Below are 13110 nucleotides of genomic sequence, written 5' to 3'. Positions count from 1 at the left end.
TCCCCAGTCTTATGCATGCAAACACACACACACACACACACCACACACACACACACACACAGAGCAAGAGGAGAATCCTGAAAAACAAACCTCTTGACAAAGAGCAATCATGTTCTGTTCTTTATGTATTTATAGTCAACGTACTGAATAGCTAAATAAATATGATCCCAATACTCACTGGCAGAATTTGTTACTGCTCATCTCACAGTAGCCCCCACTATCTGCTCTGTTCAATTTAATCACTCTACAGCATTAGCTCTATTGCAAAGTAATGATCATTCACAGTGCCCATTCAAATAGTTCTTACTATTAAGATGGCCATGGCAGGTTCTGCTCCTTGTAGGCGAAAGCGTTTCATTTGCTTAGACTACTGCCATTTGTTTTGTAATGTTGCCTAACACCTCAAAAATGAATTTAACTGTCAAGGAGCCAAAGCTACACAACTTTAATGACAACTGTCTGCCGAAAGTTTGGAGCAATGAAATCAACTCTCCCTTTAAGTTTGTACCACTTTTAGAGAGAGACAGTACATAAGATGTTGTTTTGCTGGTACATGACTGCAACCAAATTGAATAAAATAGTACAGAACACAGTCACACAAAATGTAAGATCAATCCTTTTCAGTTAATCTTTTATGTTGCAAAGCTAATTTGTTGGAAGCCTACAGAGCTTGAAGCTCAGTGACTGCTAAAGTTTTTTTTTAAAAAATAATCTCTACTGCAGTTGATATTATTATTATTATTATTATTATTATTATTATTATTTTACAATGCAGCCTTGTAAATAAGCATGCTGAAGTTGCTAGCCGATTAAACATTGTGCTAGTCTGCCCGTACATAGCCAGGTTGCTCATTTGTAGCATGTCAGTGACCTTGAAAGGGGGGGGGGGGACAGCTTGAGAGAGATGGAGAGTTCTTCTTTAATTTTAAAAGTTTCATACTTGGTAGAAGTGACTGAACTGGTGGTTTACTTATAAGTCAGTCATAATGGAATTTTATGGTGTTTTAGGTTAGTTGCAGATTTTCTTTCGAATGTGTATGGAAAAGAGAGGTATACATATTTTAAATAAATATTGTTAAATAATTACATTCCCCCCCCCCTTTTGCAACACAGTAGATTTAATACAACGGCTGCAAGAGCTATTTTCATAGTCTCATCAGCTATTCGAAAGAGCAAATTAGAGACAATAATCCATTTTTCAGCATAAAGGAGACACCTAGTGGCCATTTTTTTAAAAAGCAGGGATGCCTTCTCTTCTAATACTGTAGTGCAGGGGCTACTGAAAGTGGACCCTGAGAGGTTTCTTACACCTTTTTCTTTGAAGAGTCTTTTTTTTTTTTTTTAGAACATCTGAAAAGGGCATGAGATGTGAAATACTGAGTATTCTGATTACTTGAAATTAATTGTTGTGAGAAGTTGTTCGCTGCTCTAAGTGTTCAGGCTCTGATCAGTTAAAAATGTAAACCAACATAAATAAATGAGATTAATGTGCAAAGGTAATCTCAGAATTCACTCTCTGTGTAGGATTTCTCCATGCAATCTGACTGAATAGTACCAGACGACACGTAGATTGTTCATACACAGAGCCTTTCCACAAATAGCTTATACATGTATAAGCTTTATGTTTGGAGGGCAAGAAGAGGTTTTCTGTCATGATCCTGATTCCCTTCCATTTACTGAGTCTATATAATTAATATACAGTGTCTGTGGGAGAAGCTTCAGAATTGCTCATAGCTTCCCTTTAAGGCAGGGGTCACTCATGCTGCAGTTACAGTGCTGTGGCAGGAAAAATGTGGCTCACATCTCTAATGGGTCTGCAACAGACATGAGTTTTGGAGCAGGAACTTTCTATTTCAGATCCTTACAGTGAAACCCTAAGGATAATTACTCAGAAGGACAATGTTCTGTGGAGCTTACTTACTTCCAGGAGTGTGTGCATTGGATTGAACCACTTACCTGGGAGAAAATCCCATTGAAACCTACTTCTGAGTAAACATACTGTTAGGAAGGTTGCACACCACCCTTAATCTCTGCCAAGGGGGTAGCCAATTTCCTGGGGGTTCCAGGAGATCACCCACTGTTGTGTTTCTGTTGGAAAAATCAAGACACAGTGGAGGCTAGTGTCTTTTACGAAATATGGTTCATTTTGTACCTTCAATGGATGGGGTGCAGAACATTATATCCCAAGAGTGTCTCTCCTTGCCCCTCTTATAGCTTCAGCAAGGCTGGGTCCAAAGAAGTGGTCAGTCATGCCTCCCAATTTCTCAGTGCAACCTCCTCCAGCCAGTACCAAGATGGTTTTGCGTATTTCCTCCTTCTTTCCGGAATACCTTTAGATTTCAAAAAGGACAAATTTTCCTGTGACATCACACACCACCTCCTGGTTGGGGAGGGGGACAGTTATTTTCCATTGCCAATGACCCTTAATGGCTAAGTACTGGTTCCCCATTGTTCCTTAATAGCTCACTTGCTAATTGTCTGGCACAGTTCTGCAGCTTCTATTTTCGCCTCATATCACAAATATTATGTAAATACTAGTGTTTATTAATTTCTACTATTCACTAACTGACTCTGGTACTCTAGATCTATGACACTATCAAACCAGCTCTCAAGCCTCTGCCAACTTCCCTGATGCAGCTTACTGGCAATCGTAATAGCCAGAAGGTAGGCAACCCCAGCCTTCATTTGGATGCAAAATTGCACTTTCTTATATCACTTGCATACCAAAAATGATTTAAAACATGAGCGGCTTCTGCCTCACATTGTGGAAATAGGACTTGGATAGAATGAAAATGCATTGATCTAGGGAAGAAAGAGGTCGTTTTCAGCCTGAAATACACTGCACAGTTATCATCCTGCGTGTTACTGAAATCTCTGAGACAATTACCTTAAGCTTCTGAACCAAAGGATTTATGAGCACACCCCACTGGCTTGAACATGAAGCAGCTCATAATGACAGGGGCGATAACTATGGTTAGCTTTCAAAGCAGGACTGCACTGTTTTGAGAACCTCTGCTACACTCTCAGGAGCTCAGCCACTGGGAACAGATAGATTTCTCTGAGAATGAAAGCAAAGCTTTCCAAAGAAGTAATGCCGTTCACTGAAATCTGTCCTTGTAAGTCTAATTTTCATATGGCTTTAATGCTAACCTTGATTGTGTTGCTTTTTACACTCATTTCTACTTAGAATCCACTACCGTGGCTGGCTTTGCCCCAAAGGCCAAGTTCAGTATGGAGGCTGCTCAGCTCTTAATCATCTGACATCACCTAACAATGTTAGGTGACCAGCTTTTTTTTACTGCAAACCCACCTAGTGTGGCACTTTGAAGTCCAGACAATCAGCTGGTTGTCATGGCTTCAATGTGCCTCACACAATCTGTACAAGAACCAATGATCAACTGATCTTGCAGAAAGCAGTGAGCATCATTTTGAAGTCCTAACTACCAACTGATTGTCAGTGCTTGCAGACAGCCTTGTGCAGTGCTTTAAAGCCTCACTGATGACCAGCTGATTAACAGGGTTTCAGAGTGCTGTGCATAGCATGGGGATTTGCAGATGCCACCAATCAGATTACCAACTTTCCAATAGACAAATAGTTGCTATTGCACTCAGGTCTTGTGAGCTTCCTAAAGGCCCCTGGTTGGGTCCTATGACAGGATGCTGAACTAGATGGTACTTCAGCCTAATCCAGTAGGACTCTTCTTACGTTTTTAAAAGCCATATGTTGCCCCCCAAAAGCAGCCAACAATATGAGGAGGCTATTTTGAAGAGGGTATGGACTGAGGATGGGATAGTGACCAAGAACCCACAGTTCCTTAGTGTAAACATAACAAAAATGGGAGGCTAATGAGGTTCTCCAAAAACGAGCTATGACTAACAAACAATTTCATTTTTCACTTCCTGCTAGTATGACTGCTCCAAAATGAACTAAGATTGTCAGCTGAGAACACTGTCCTTCAAGTCTCACTTCAACCAGAAAAGTCACCAAGGTCACATCCACAGCATACATTTAATGCACATTTAAAGGACATAGCTTCCCTCAGATAATCCTGGGAATTGTAGCTTGTGTGTTAAATCATGTGCTTGGAATCTAGTGCTCTCCAGATTTTCTGATGTGAACTCTCAGCATCCCTGACTGTGGCTGATGGGAGTTGGCTCCAACAACAGCTGGCCACAGGTTCTCCATCCCAACATGAGGTGATATCATCATCATCATCTAGACAGCTGAGACACATTCTTCCTTCTACCAAAATAGATGCTCAGGACAGCTGATGGAGTGATGCACAGGTGTCAGAATGCATGGGAACACTGTGTTGGTAGAGAAACTAGGAAGTTTATTTGCATGACCAGGATGAACATATGTGGAGGTGAATCAGGAGACAGGAACAGGGAGAATGACAGGGATGAATGTGGAGGTGGAGGTATATTCACAGCCTGTTCTTTTCTTCCCACAGACCTTGCAAGCTGTGAAGATATCGAACAAAATGTAAACACGCTCGCTGTGGTGTGGGGATTCAAATGACGGCCAAAATTAATGGAGTAAAAATGTTCTAGCAAAAAACAAATAGAACTGCCAGCAAACTCTTTCAGTGCTCACTACAAAGTCTGCTCTGAAAAAATGTGTGCCTTGCGATGGAAGGTGTGGCAGTTCTACACGGTTGCAGGAGAATCCCACTGAGGGTGTGCAACGTGGCACAGTTGAGAAAATGTGTCAAAATATCTGTTGTACTGTTTGCACATAATCAGACCCCAATCAAGGTGATGAGGGAGAAGCTACACTTGACTTCTGTTCTTCTTCAAATTGCCAGCATGGGGGCCTGATCCAGATCCTGCATAGGGAGCATTTTAATGTTCATTGGACTTTCTTTTCTTTTCTGGTAATCACCACCATCATTTTTTTTTGTATGCCGCCTTTCCACAGTTAAAACAATCTTCAAGAAGACTTCCAATATGAAACGATTTGCATAATTACAAACATAGCAAAGTGGTCATAAAAATAAATAAAACACATTAAAAACTACATAACCAAACTGAACAATTTCCACATAAAAATGATACAAAAAGTTAATATCAGTTAATATTAATAACAACAGCAAAATCTCCCAATGAAACTTTCCCCCCAATATCCCAGTCCATGCTGGGCAGCAGCCTCAGCAGTAGTCCTTATGAGGCCAGTCAGGCCCCGCCCTAGGCCAGGTGGAGAGAAGCAGGAGAGATGCAAACTGCAAATGTGGGTCTCCCCCTTCCTCCACAAAAATATCTATTATCTTACTCTCCCCCCTCCCAAAAAGAGGTTGGGGTAGTATTCTCCTCACCCGTTATCTTCACAACAACCCTGTGGACACTGGAGGAGGAAGGGGGTGTGGTGGGTGCGGTCCGTCCCAGGTGTCACCCCTGAGGGGGTGTGATATCGCCGCCCCAACCCCCAGGACGCTCACCACGGTTGGCTAGCCCCGACCTCTGCCTGTGGGGTAAAATGGACTAAGAGATAATGACTGACCTAAAGTTACCCAACAGATTTGCTAGCTGTGAGGATGTGTTGTCACATAATCCAGCCAATGAGTTCATTTTACTAAAACTCAGATAGGAGGAACCGTTTAATACTTTTATTTTTACTCCCAGTTGTTGTCGTCTTTGTGCCCGGTTTAGTAATTAATATCACGTATCTACTTTATGTTCAAATGCACATTGGGGGCCAAAAGAGGGAATACTGGGAAATGATGGCATAACTGTTGATAGGTTTCTTGACAAGAGGTTCATTTGGAGCTCAAGTGAAACAGATGGATGCATCACAGTTTCTTCTTAAGGATCGCTGCTATTTTGGAACTGTATAATGAGCCATACTGCTACGTAACCTAGGGGCCCATATTGAAACTCTGTCTAGATAATTATTCCTAGAGTTCTGTTTCTGTAATAATAATAGTAAGTTCAGTTCTGCTCAAAGTAGAGCTCACTTTCAAAATCGCAGTGCTACTAATTTGGAAGAAATATACGTAAAAGGTAAAGGACCCCTGGACAGTTAAGTCCAGTCGAATTTGATTATGGGGTGCATCACTCATCTCCGCTTTCGGGCCGAGAGAGCATATAAAATGCTTGGCAGTTGTATCTAAAGCTAGCAAAGTTCATGGCACTTTCATTCATCCAGGAAGAACTGTAATTTTCCCCCAGCTCCGTAGTGATTAATATTCTGTATTCCCATGCTAGCTTTCACCTTGTTATATTTCAGCCATTTTGTGTCAAACCAATGTACTGTATACCTATCAAATTCTGCTTTAATTGTAATGGCTTTCCCCCAAGAGTAATGGGAAATGTAGTGTTTGTTTGTGTGTGTGTGTGACCTCATTGTGTTTAAGCCGCTAACGCATACATACCCTCAGTTAAGTGTTTTGCAAGAAAATGGATATTGGTGATCTGACTGCTACTTGCATTTCTGAGAAAGCAATCATACATTCAGACTGCAGTCAACTGTATAGAATTATACTCAACAGATATAAAACTTTGTTGCTAAGTCAGCATTCATGACTTTATTTTATGGGGAAATTGGCAATATGCATAAAGCAATCTTTTCCACTTTTGTAGAGGTAAGCAATAATTTTGCAAAGTACTTTTAATCCTTTATAATTTATATAAAACATTTAGTGAAATATATCCAACTGACTACTTACATAATGACTTGACTGGGTTTCATCTGAATACAACCTCCTCAGGAAAAAGTGTTAAGATTTTGCTGGCCTAATATTACATTCCTTGGTGCAAATGTAAATCAAGTCTATTCAACAGACAATGGGTGACATCCAATGATGTCTGCTCGCTTGTTCAACAGAAATCCATGTGTGCAGGAGACTTCCAGCTTGTCTTCTCCTCCATCCAGCCACTTGTATGTCCTCAGAACAGATTTGGGGGGCACACAGGGGTTCCCATAGGGGTTCCCATATACCAGCAACCCATCATATTAACTAGGGGTTAGCTCATCTTTGGTCCTCCAGATGTTGTTTGACTCCAGCTGCCATCAGACTCAGCCACCATAGCAAACAGCCAGGGATGAGACAGCCATTGACAACATCTGGAGGGCCAAAGTCTTCCCACCTCTGCTTTAGTTGGTCTTGTGCATTACTGACTTACAGTATTTTTTGCTCTATAAGACTCACTTTTTCCCTCCTAAAAAGTAAGGGGAAATGTGTGTGCGTCCTATGGAGCGAATGCAGGCTGCGCAGCTATCCCAGAAGCCAGAACAGCAAGAGGGATTGCTGCTTTCGCTGCACAGCGATCCCTCTTGCTGTTCTGGCTTCTGAGATTCAGAATTATTATTTTTTCCCCTCCTCCAAAAACTAGGTGCATCTTGTGGTCTGGTGCATCTTATAGAGCAGAAAATACAGTGATTCAAAAAGTGCTAGGTCAGTTTGGGCGATCTCCTACTCACTTTCCTGAGTGGGACCTTGGACTTCTGCCTCCAAGCTTTGATAGCCACGGTGCCTGAAATCCATCTAGGAAAACTATATACATGCATTTCCCAATTCAAAAATAGATCTGTAGCAGCTCCCTTGCTAGATAGGAGTGTTTTTTAAAAACTCAATATACCAGTGTGAGAGCTTGGACTATGTAATGAGTCTTGATCCGGTGACCTGGCACAAATGCTACAAAATCTAGAGGTAATACAGATTATGGCTGTTGTTGTGAACATGATTTTTGTCACTGAGACAAAAGGATAGGAAAGCAATACGCCTGCTTGATGTAGCTGTATTATTACGCTGGATTCAAATGAAAGAAGTGTTCATTTTGGCAAAATTGTACCAAGCTTTTAAAGAGCCTTTCTTTAATAGCCAAGTTGGATTTTTCCCCCCTTATGGAAATGCTTTTCTGCTAGAAGATTTCATTTTCCAGAGAGCCAAACAGTACCATAAAAAAAGAGAGAAACAAATAATTACATTTCCCATATAATCATATCTTCATTAGAACTTGTGCAACCCCACTGGCTTCACATTTCTTTTGAACAGCATAATCCCAATATAGAGCAGCAGCCTATACAAGCTTAAATACCAATGCAATAAATGATATTTTAAGCCCAGAGCAAGCCCTGTTAAATACAAGCACAGGGGCTAGGTAACTGTGCCCCACATGATGTATTTTACATAACTTGTAGAGTATTGTTCTAATAGTGATGTCGGGGGGCTTTAAACATACATACAAGAGGAAGGCAAAAATAAACTTCCATTGATTTATACATTCAGTTACCATCAAAGAAGATTTAACATTATAAATTGTACAGCTCTGTTAAAAGTTGTGGGCAGCACAGTAAGATGTGAAATAATTACTGCACTGCGCCTGGGCATAATTTACACAGCTCATTACCATAATGTCAAAGCACATATTTATATATGTACAGAAACATGCAATTAACCATCTGTCTTCACATCCCTGGTAATGAAGCAGATGATAATACTTTTCTCAGTCCAGTCCACCCTTCTACAGCTGCTCTGCAACAACAGGAACTCACAGTGCCATCAAAGCCTTAGGCTCTTGTACACATTTACTGTAGCTCCAGCACACTCCCACTGCTGGTGCTTGAAGCCGTGTACACATGGCATTGGCCAAAATCCATACCTATCTTGCTCCCATCCCATTTGCAAATGTGAGCCACATTCACTTTGCAGTGAAACTGAGGTGTGTACACTTGAGACAGCTGTTGCACATGCACAGATGACGGTTGCTTTGGGGTGGAAATTGCAGTCCAACAATATTGAAAGCAACATCTGTAGAGCCACACGTTCCCCACCTCGTGCTTAGGGCAATCAGGATCAGGGGTGTACAAAGGGGGGGCGGAGGGTGCCCGGGGCGGTGACAATATGGCCCGCTGCCTCCCCCAGCTGTAGAGTGATGGAGGGTGCGCAGTGTGGGCGCCGCTCACGCCGCATTCGCATGGTGTCCATACAGGCTGCCACGCCTGCATAGTCCGCACGGACTGCCGCTTGTGCACAGTGTCCGTACGGGCGTCCGTATGGGCTGCCGTGCATGCGCAGTCCCTACAGACGTCGCACATGCGTCACCAGGTGATTTGCCCCGCCCCTCGGCGTCCTGCCCCAAGTGACAGAGAGGGTTCCTCCGCCACTGATCAGGATGATGTCAGCACCAATATCTTGGCAGAGTGAAAGAGGGTGGGGGCAGATAAGTGTTGCACATGGGAGCTTCGTGTTCCAAAGACTGGTGAATGCATTAAGATACAGTGGTACCTTGGGTTACATACGCTTCAGGTTACAGACTCCGCTAACGCAGAAATATTACCTCGGGTTAAGAACTTTGCTTTAGGATGAGAACAGCGGAGGCACAGCGGCAGCAGGAGGCCCCATTAGTGAAAGTGGTGCTTCAGGTTAAGAACAGTTTCAGGTTAAGAATAGACCTCCAGAACGAATTAAGTTCTTAACCCGAGGTACCACTGTACTTCAGTTTCTTAAATATCTGTTTCAGCTCCTCTCACATCACAGAGTTGGGAATCATGGCTCTTGTGTTAGACCATGCTTGCTCAAACTCGGCCCTCCAGATGTTTTTGGACTACAACTCCCATGATCCCTAGCCAGCAGGACCAGTGGTCAGGGATGATAGGAACTGTAGTCTCAAAACATCTGGAAGGACGAGTTTGAGGAAGCCTGTGTTAGACAGTCAACCTTCAGTCTTACCATTGCCTCTGGATACACTCTAAGAGAAAGACTAGTAGATCGCTACTCAGTTATGAAGCAAAGAACTTTTGTGCAGATTGTTGCAGACTCAGGAGTAATGTCTAAGGCTCCAAACCAATCCAAACCTAGGCATAAGACCCACTGCACATGCTAGGACTTCTGTTCTGATCAAACATGCAAAACCTCATTGGACCCAACCATATGAGCTGGGTGCCAATGGATGGGTCTCTGTGGAGCACAGAGAGGAGAAACACTAAGGTTCACCTGTAGAAGCAAAACTGGACACCTTCATCTGTCCCAGCTGCAATCAAACATGTCTCTCCTGTATCAATGTCTACAGCCACAGCAGGCGCTGTAACTCTGTTTGACTAAAGCTGTTTGACTTTACCCTGAAGGCGCACTCTCCTAAGAGACGGATGCCAACAACAAGTGAACCATCCTCACAGTTGATTGGACAGCATAGATATCCCTAAATAAATAAGTAGTTCTGACAGCCATGTGATACCTCCAGAATCAGAGCCAGTGCACCTCTGAATACCAGTCACTGGGGAACAACAGTAGGAGACCGTGAAAGGCCGCGTGTCTTGTTTGTGAGCTTCCTATTCACATCTAGTCGGCCATTGTGGGGAAAGAAAATGCTGGACTAGATAAGCCTTCAGTCTGAACCAGCAGGACTCTTCTTATGTGATTGTGTTCCTTTGTGGCCACTACATGGTCCCATCCACATACCGCTGGGATGTGGCAGTAAAGATTCTAGTGCCCAGTAATCTCTGCAAAGGGATCAAGAGTCTCCAAAGATACCACAGCCTCACATTCAGAGGGGAGCAAAGCTGGCAGGTGAAGGTTTTTGCTGTTGCTCCTCTGAGCGGCCTGACGTGAGGACAACATCTCCTTCTCTGGCAGGGTTCCTCCATTGCTCTCGCCTTCTCCTTGGGAGCTGACTGTGTGGGGCAGGGATCGATGCCAGGCAGCAATGGTGGGGAGAGGTGACGGAACTGGCTCTCCTCCGCTCTTGTGGGAGGAGGAGTCGTGGTGATAGGAGACCAGCTCGTGGCTCAGGTTGACTCTCTCCACGGAGGACCTGCCTGGAGCCCAACAAGGGCGGCGGTGGCAGCCCAACAGGCTGCTGAAAGCCTTCCGAAAGTCCACATTGAAAGCGTAGATCACTGGGTTGACTGAGGAGTTGGCCCAGCCAAGCCACATGAAAATGCGGAAAGTCGTCTGGCTGACGCAGGGAGCTTGCCCAGAAACCCCGCTGCCTGGCCTCGGTTCGCAAAAGGGTAGCAGGCAGTTAAGGACAAAAAAGGGCAGCCAGCAGCAGACAAATACCCCCACGATGATGGACAACGTCTGGAGGACCTTGGTTTCCTTGCAGAGCGAGCTGCGCAGCGAAGAGGCGGGCTCTTTCCCCTGCGCAAAGCCCAGCCCTCCGGCCTTTTCCAGAGATGAGATGCGGCGGATCTGAGCCTGGGCGATGCGGTAGATCCTTGCGTAAGTGCCAATCATGATGGACACAGGGATGTAGAAGCTGACCAGGGAGGAGGTGATGGCGTACGTGGGGTTGAGCCTGGCATCACAACGTGGCAACTGTGGGTCAGTCCCCCCCTGCTCCTCGACTCTGTGCCAATGGAGCTGGACAGGGATGAAGGAGATGAGGACAGAGAGGGTCCAGGCCAGGGCGATCATGGCGGAGGCCAGGCCCCGGGTCATCCGCCGCTCGTAGCGGAAGGGGCTGGCGATGGCCCAGTAGCGGTCGAGGCTTATGATGCAGAGATGGAGGATGGAGGCCGTGGAGCACATGATGTCGGCGGCCACCCACGTGTCGCAGAAACGGGTGCCAAAGAGCCACACCCCGCCCACCGCCTCCGTGACTGCCTGCCAGGGCATGACCAGCAGCGCCACACACAGGTCAGACGAGGCCAGTGACAGCACAAACCAGTTGGTGACTTTGGCGCGCAGGTGGCGAAACCGGACGATGGCCAGGCAGACCAGGGCGTTGCCCAGCAAGGTGCTCAAAACCAGCAGCCAGAGCAAGCAGACGCCTAGCACCACCCCATTCCCGCCAGGGGCCCGGGGCTCCAGGGGCCCCTGGCTGCCGTTGGAGGCGTTCTCCATCAGAGGGCGCCCACGGGCTCCCGGAGCCGACCGCCGCCCAGGAGGGTCTCCTATGGCCGCCACCCGTGCGCCCCAGCGAACAGGGTCCCCGCCGCCCCTTCGCCTGCATCAAAGACGTGGCTGCGGCTCCCGCAGGCATCGTGGGGACGCACTGGATCCTGAGCCTGGACGGGGCGCATCAAGAGCTTCGCGCGGCGCCGCCGGGACAGAGAGATCTGGGTTAGCGGCAGGCTGGCTGGTTGGAATGAACGCGGATCCGAGGGCGAAAGTTCCCCGACGCCGCTCGCTCGCTGCCTTCCTCTCGCAGCCAGATCCAAGCGTCGTCTGTGCTTCCCGGGCGTCTGGGCACCCTCTGGTGCTGGAGGAGAAGGTGGGGCAGAGAAAGCCGCGGCAGTTTCTGTCCGTTTGGGTTTGGCAGTCGGGGCGGCACTGGGACGCCTTTTTCCCTACGTCTCGTGCGCGGCGGCAGCGACAGGAGGCGAGAAGAAAGCACGTGGGGAGGGATCCGTGCGCGCGATCCTGTGAATTGATCGGCGGTCGCCTTGCGGGGACCCCTTGCGCTGCTCGCTCGGGATCGCTTCACTCAGCCAAGGTTTACGAATGGATAAAATGTCAGAGATGGCAGGGCTCAGCTGTAGCTGCTCAGCAGAACTGATGGCACACAGTTCAGTCCTTCGTCGGACCCCTCCCCGCGCCCCATAGCTTCTTCTCTTGTCCTGCCAGTCGCGCCCTCTAATCTGCCTCCATTCCTGCCTCCCCCGCGCGCCCCACTGCGCGCTGCTGAGCTTCTAGCAGGCACAAATTCTGTAGGTGCGATTTTCACTGACACGAAAAAACTGCGAGCAAGGAAGCTTCACCTGTTGAAATTTTGCCTGCTATACAGAATACCGTCGTTAAAATCACAGGTGTAGTCAAAGCACATAGAAATAAAATATGTATTATTATTTTTTAAACACCAATGGCAATTGTGGCCACATTTGAGGAATCTTAAGAGGATGATTATCAGACTTATTTTCTAAATAAGAGAATGCTGCATCATAGACGGTGGTCCTTTGCATCATTGATCATGTAGCTTAAGATGCAAAAACAGGAAAGTGGAGATAGGTAAAAACAAGTACAAAAAGCCATCCTGGGTTCCTTTACCTTTTATAATAAATACTGCATGACACACTGTCTGAGTTATCATCTTCCAGCACACCCCTTTTGGTGATTAAAGCAGACACAGCCACAACTTTAAAAAAATGTTAGAGCTGTGAAACTGATATGACATCTTGCGAAAAACTGTTGGCTTTAAAATAAGAAGCCAGCTGGATTTAATTTGAGT

The 13110-nt window shown here is 45.7% G+C and overlaps 1 protein-coding gene and 1 long non-coding RNA gene across 2 annotated transcripts; both read right to left on the bottom strand.

Annotated features, from left to right (window-relative positions):
* Positions 1-6497: 6497 nt before the first annotated feature.
* Positions 6498-8817, bottom strand: LOC310677820. Its single transcript, XR_014511479.1, has 2 exons — positions 7375-8817; positions 6498-7117 (listed from the first exon to the last, which is right to left on the bottom strand). It is a non-coding gene; the product is annotated as an uncharacterized lncRNA (long non-coding RNA).
* A 1417-nt stretch (positions 8818-10234) lies between these two features.
* On the bottom strand, positions 10235-12905 carry LOC310679009 (D(1)-like dopamine receptor). The gene has a single exon (XM_083443690.1). The coding sequence runs from the start codon at positions 11784-11786 to the stop codon at positions 10425-10427; it is 1362 nt and encodes a 453-aa protein (XP_083299816.1). The 5' UTR covers positions 11787-12905; the 3' UTR covers positions 10235-10424.
* Between the last annotated feature and the right edge of the window lie 205 nt (positions 12906-13110).

The sequence above is a fragment of the Podarcis tiliguerta genome, assembly GCF_965153285.1.
Source record: "Podarcis tiliguerta genome assembly, chromosome: 5".
Classification (NCBI taxonomy): Eukaryota; Metazoa; Chordata; class Lepidosauria; order Squamata; family Lacertidae; genus Podarcis; species Podarcis tiliguerta.
Note: the sequence above shows the minus strand (reverse complement) of the source record. Positions and strands in the feature narration are given on the sequence as shown.

Coding starts and splice junctions, on each gene's coding strand:
- LOC310679009 (XM_083443690.1), bottom strand. CDS start 11,786: ATGGAGAACGCCTCCAACGGCAGCCAGGGGCCCCTGGAGCCCCGGGCC.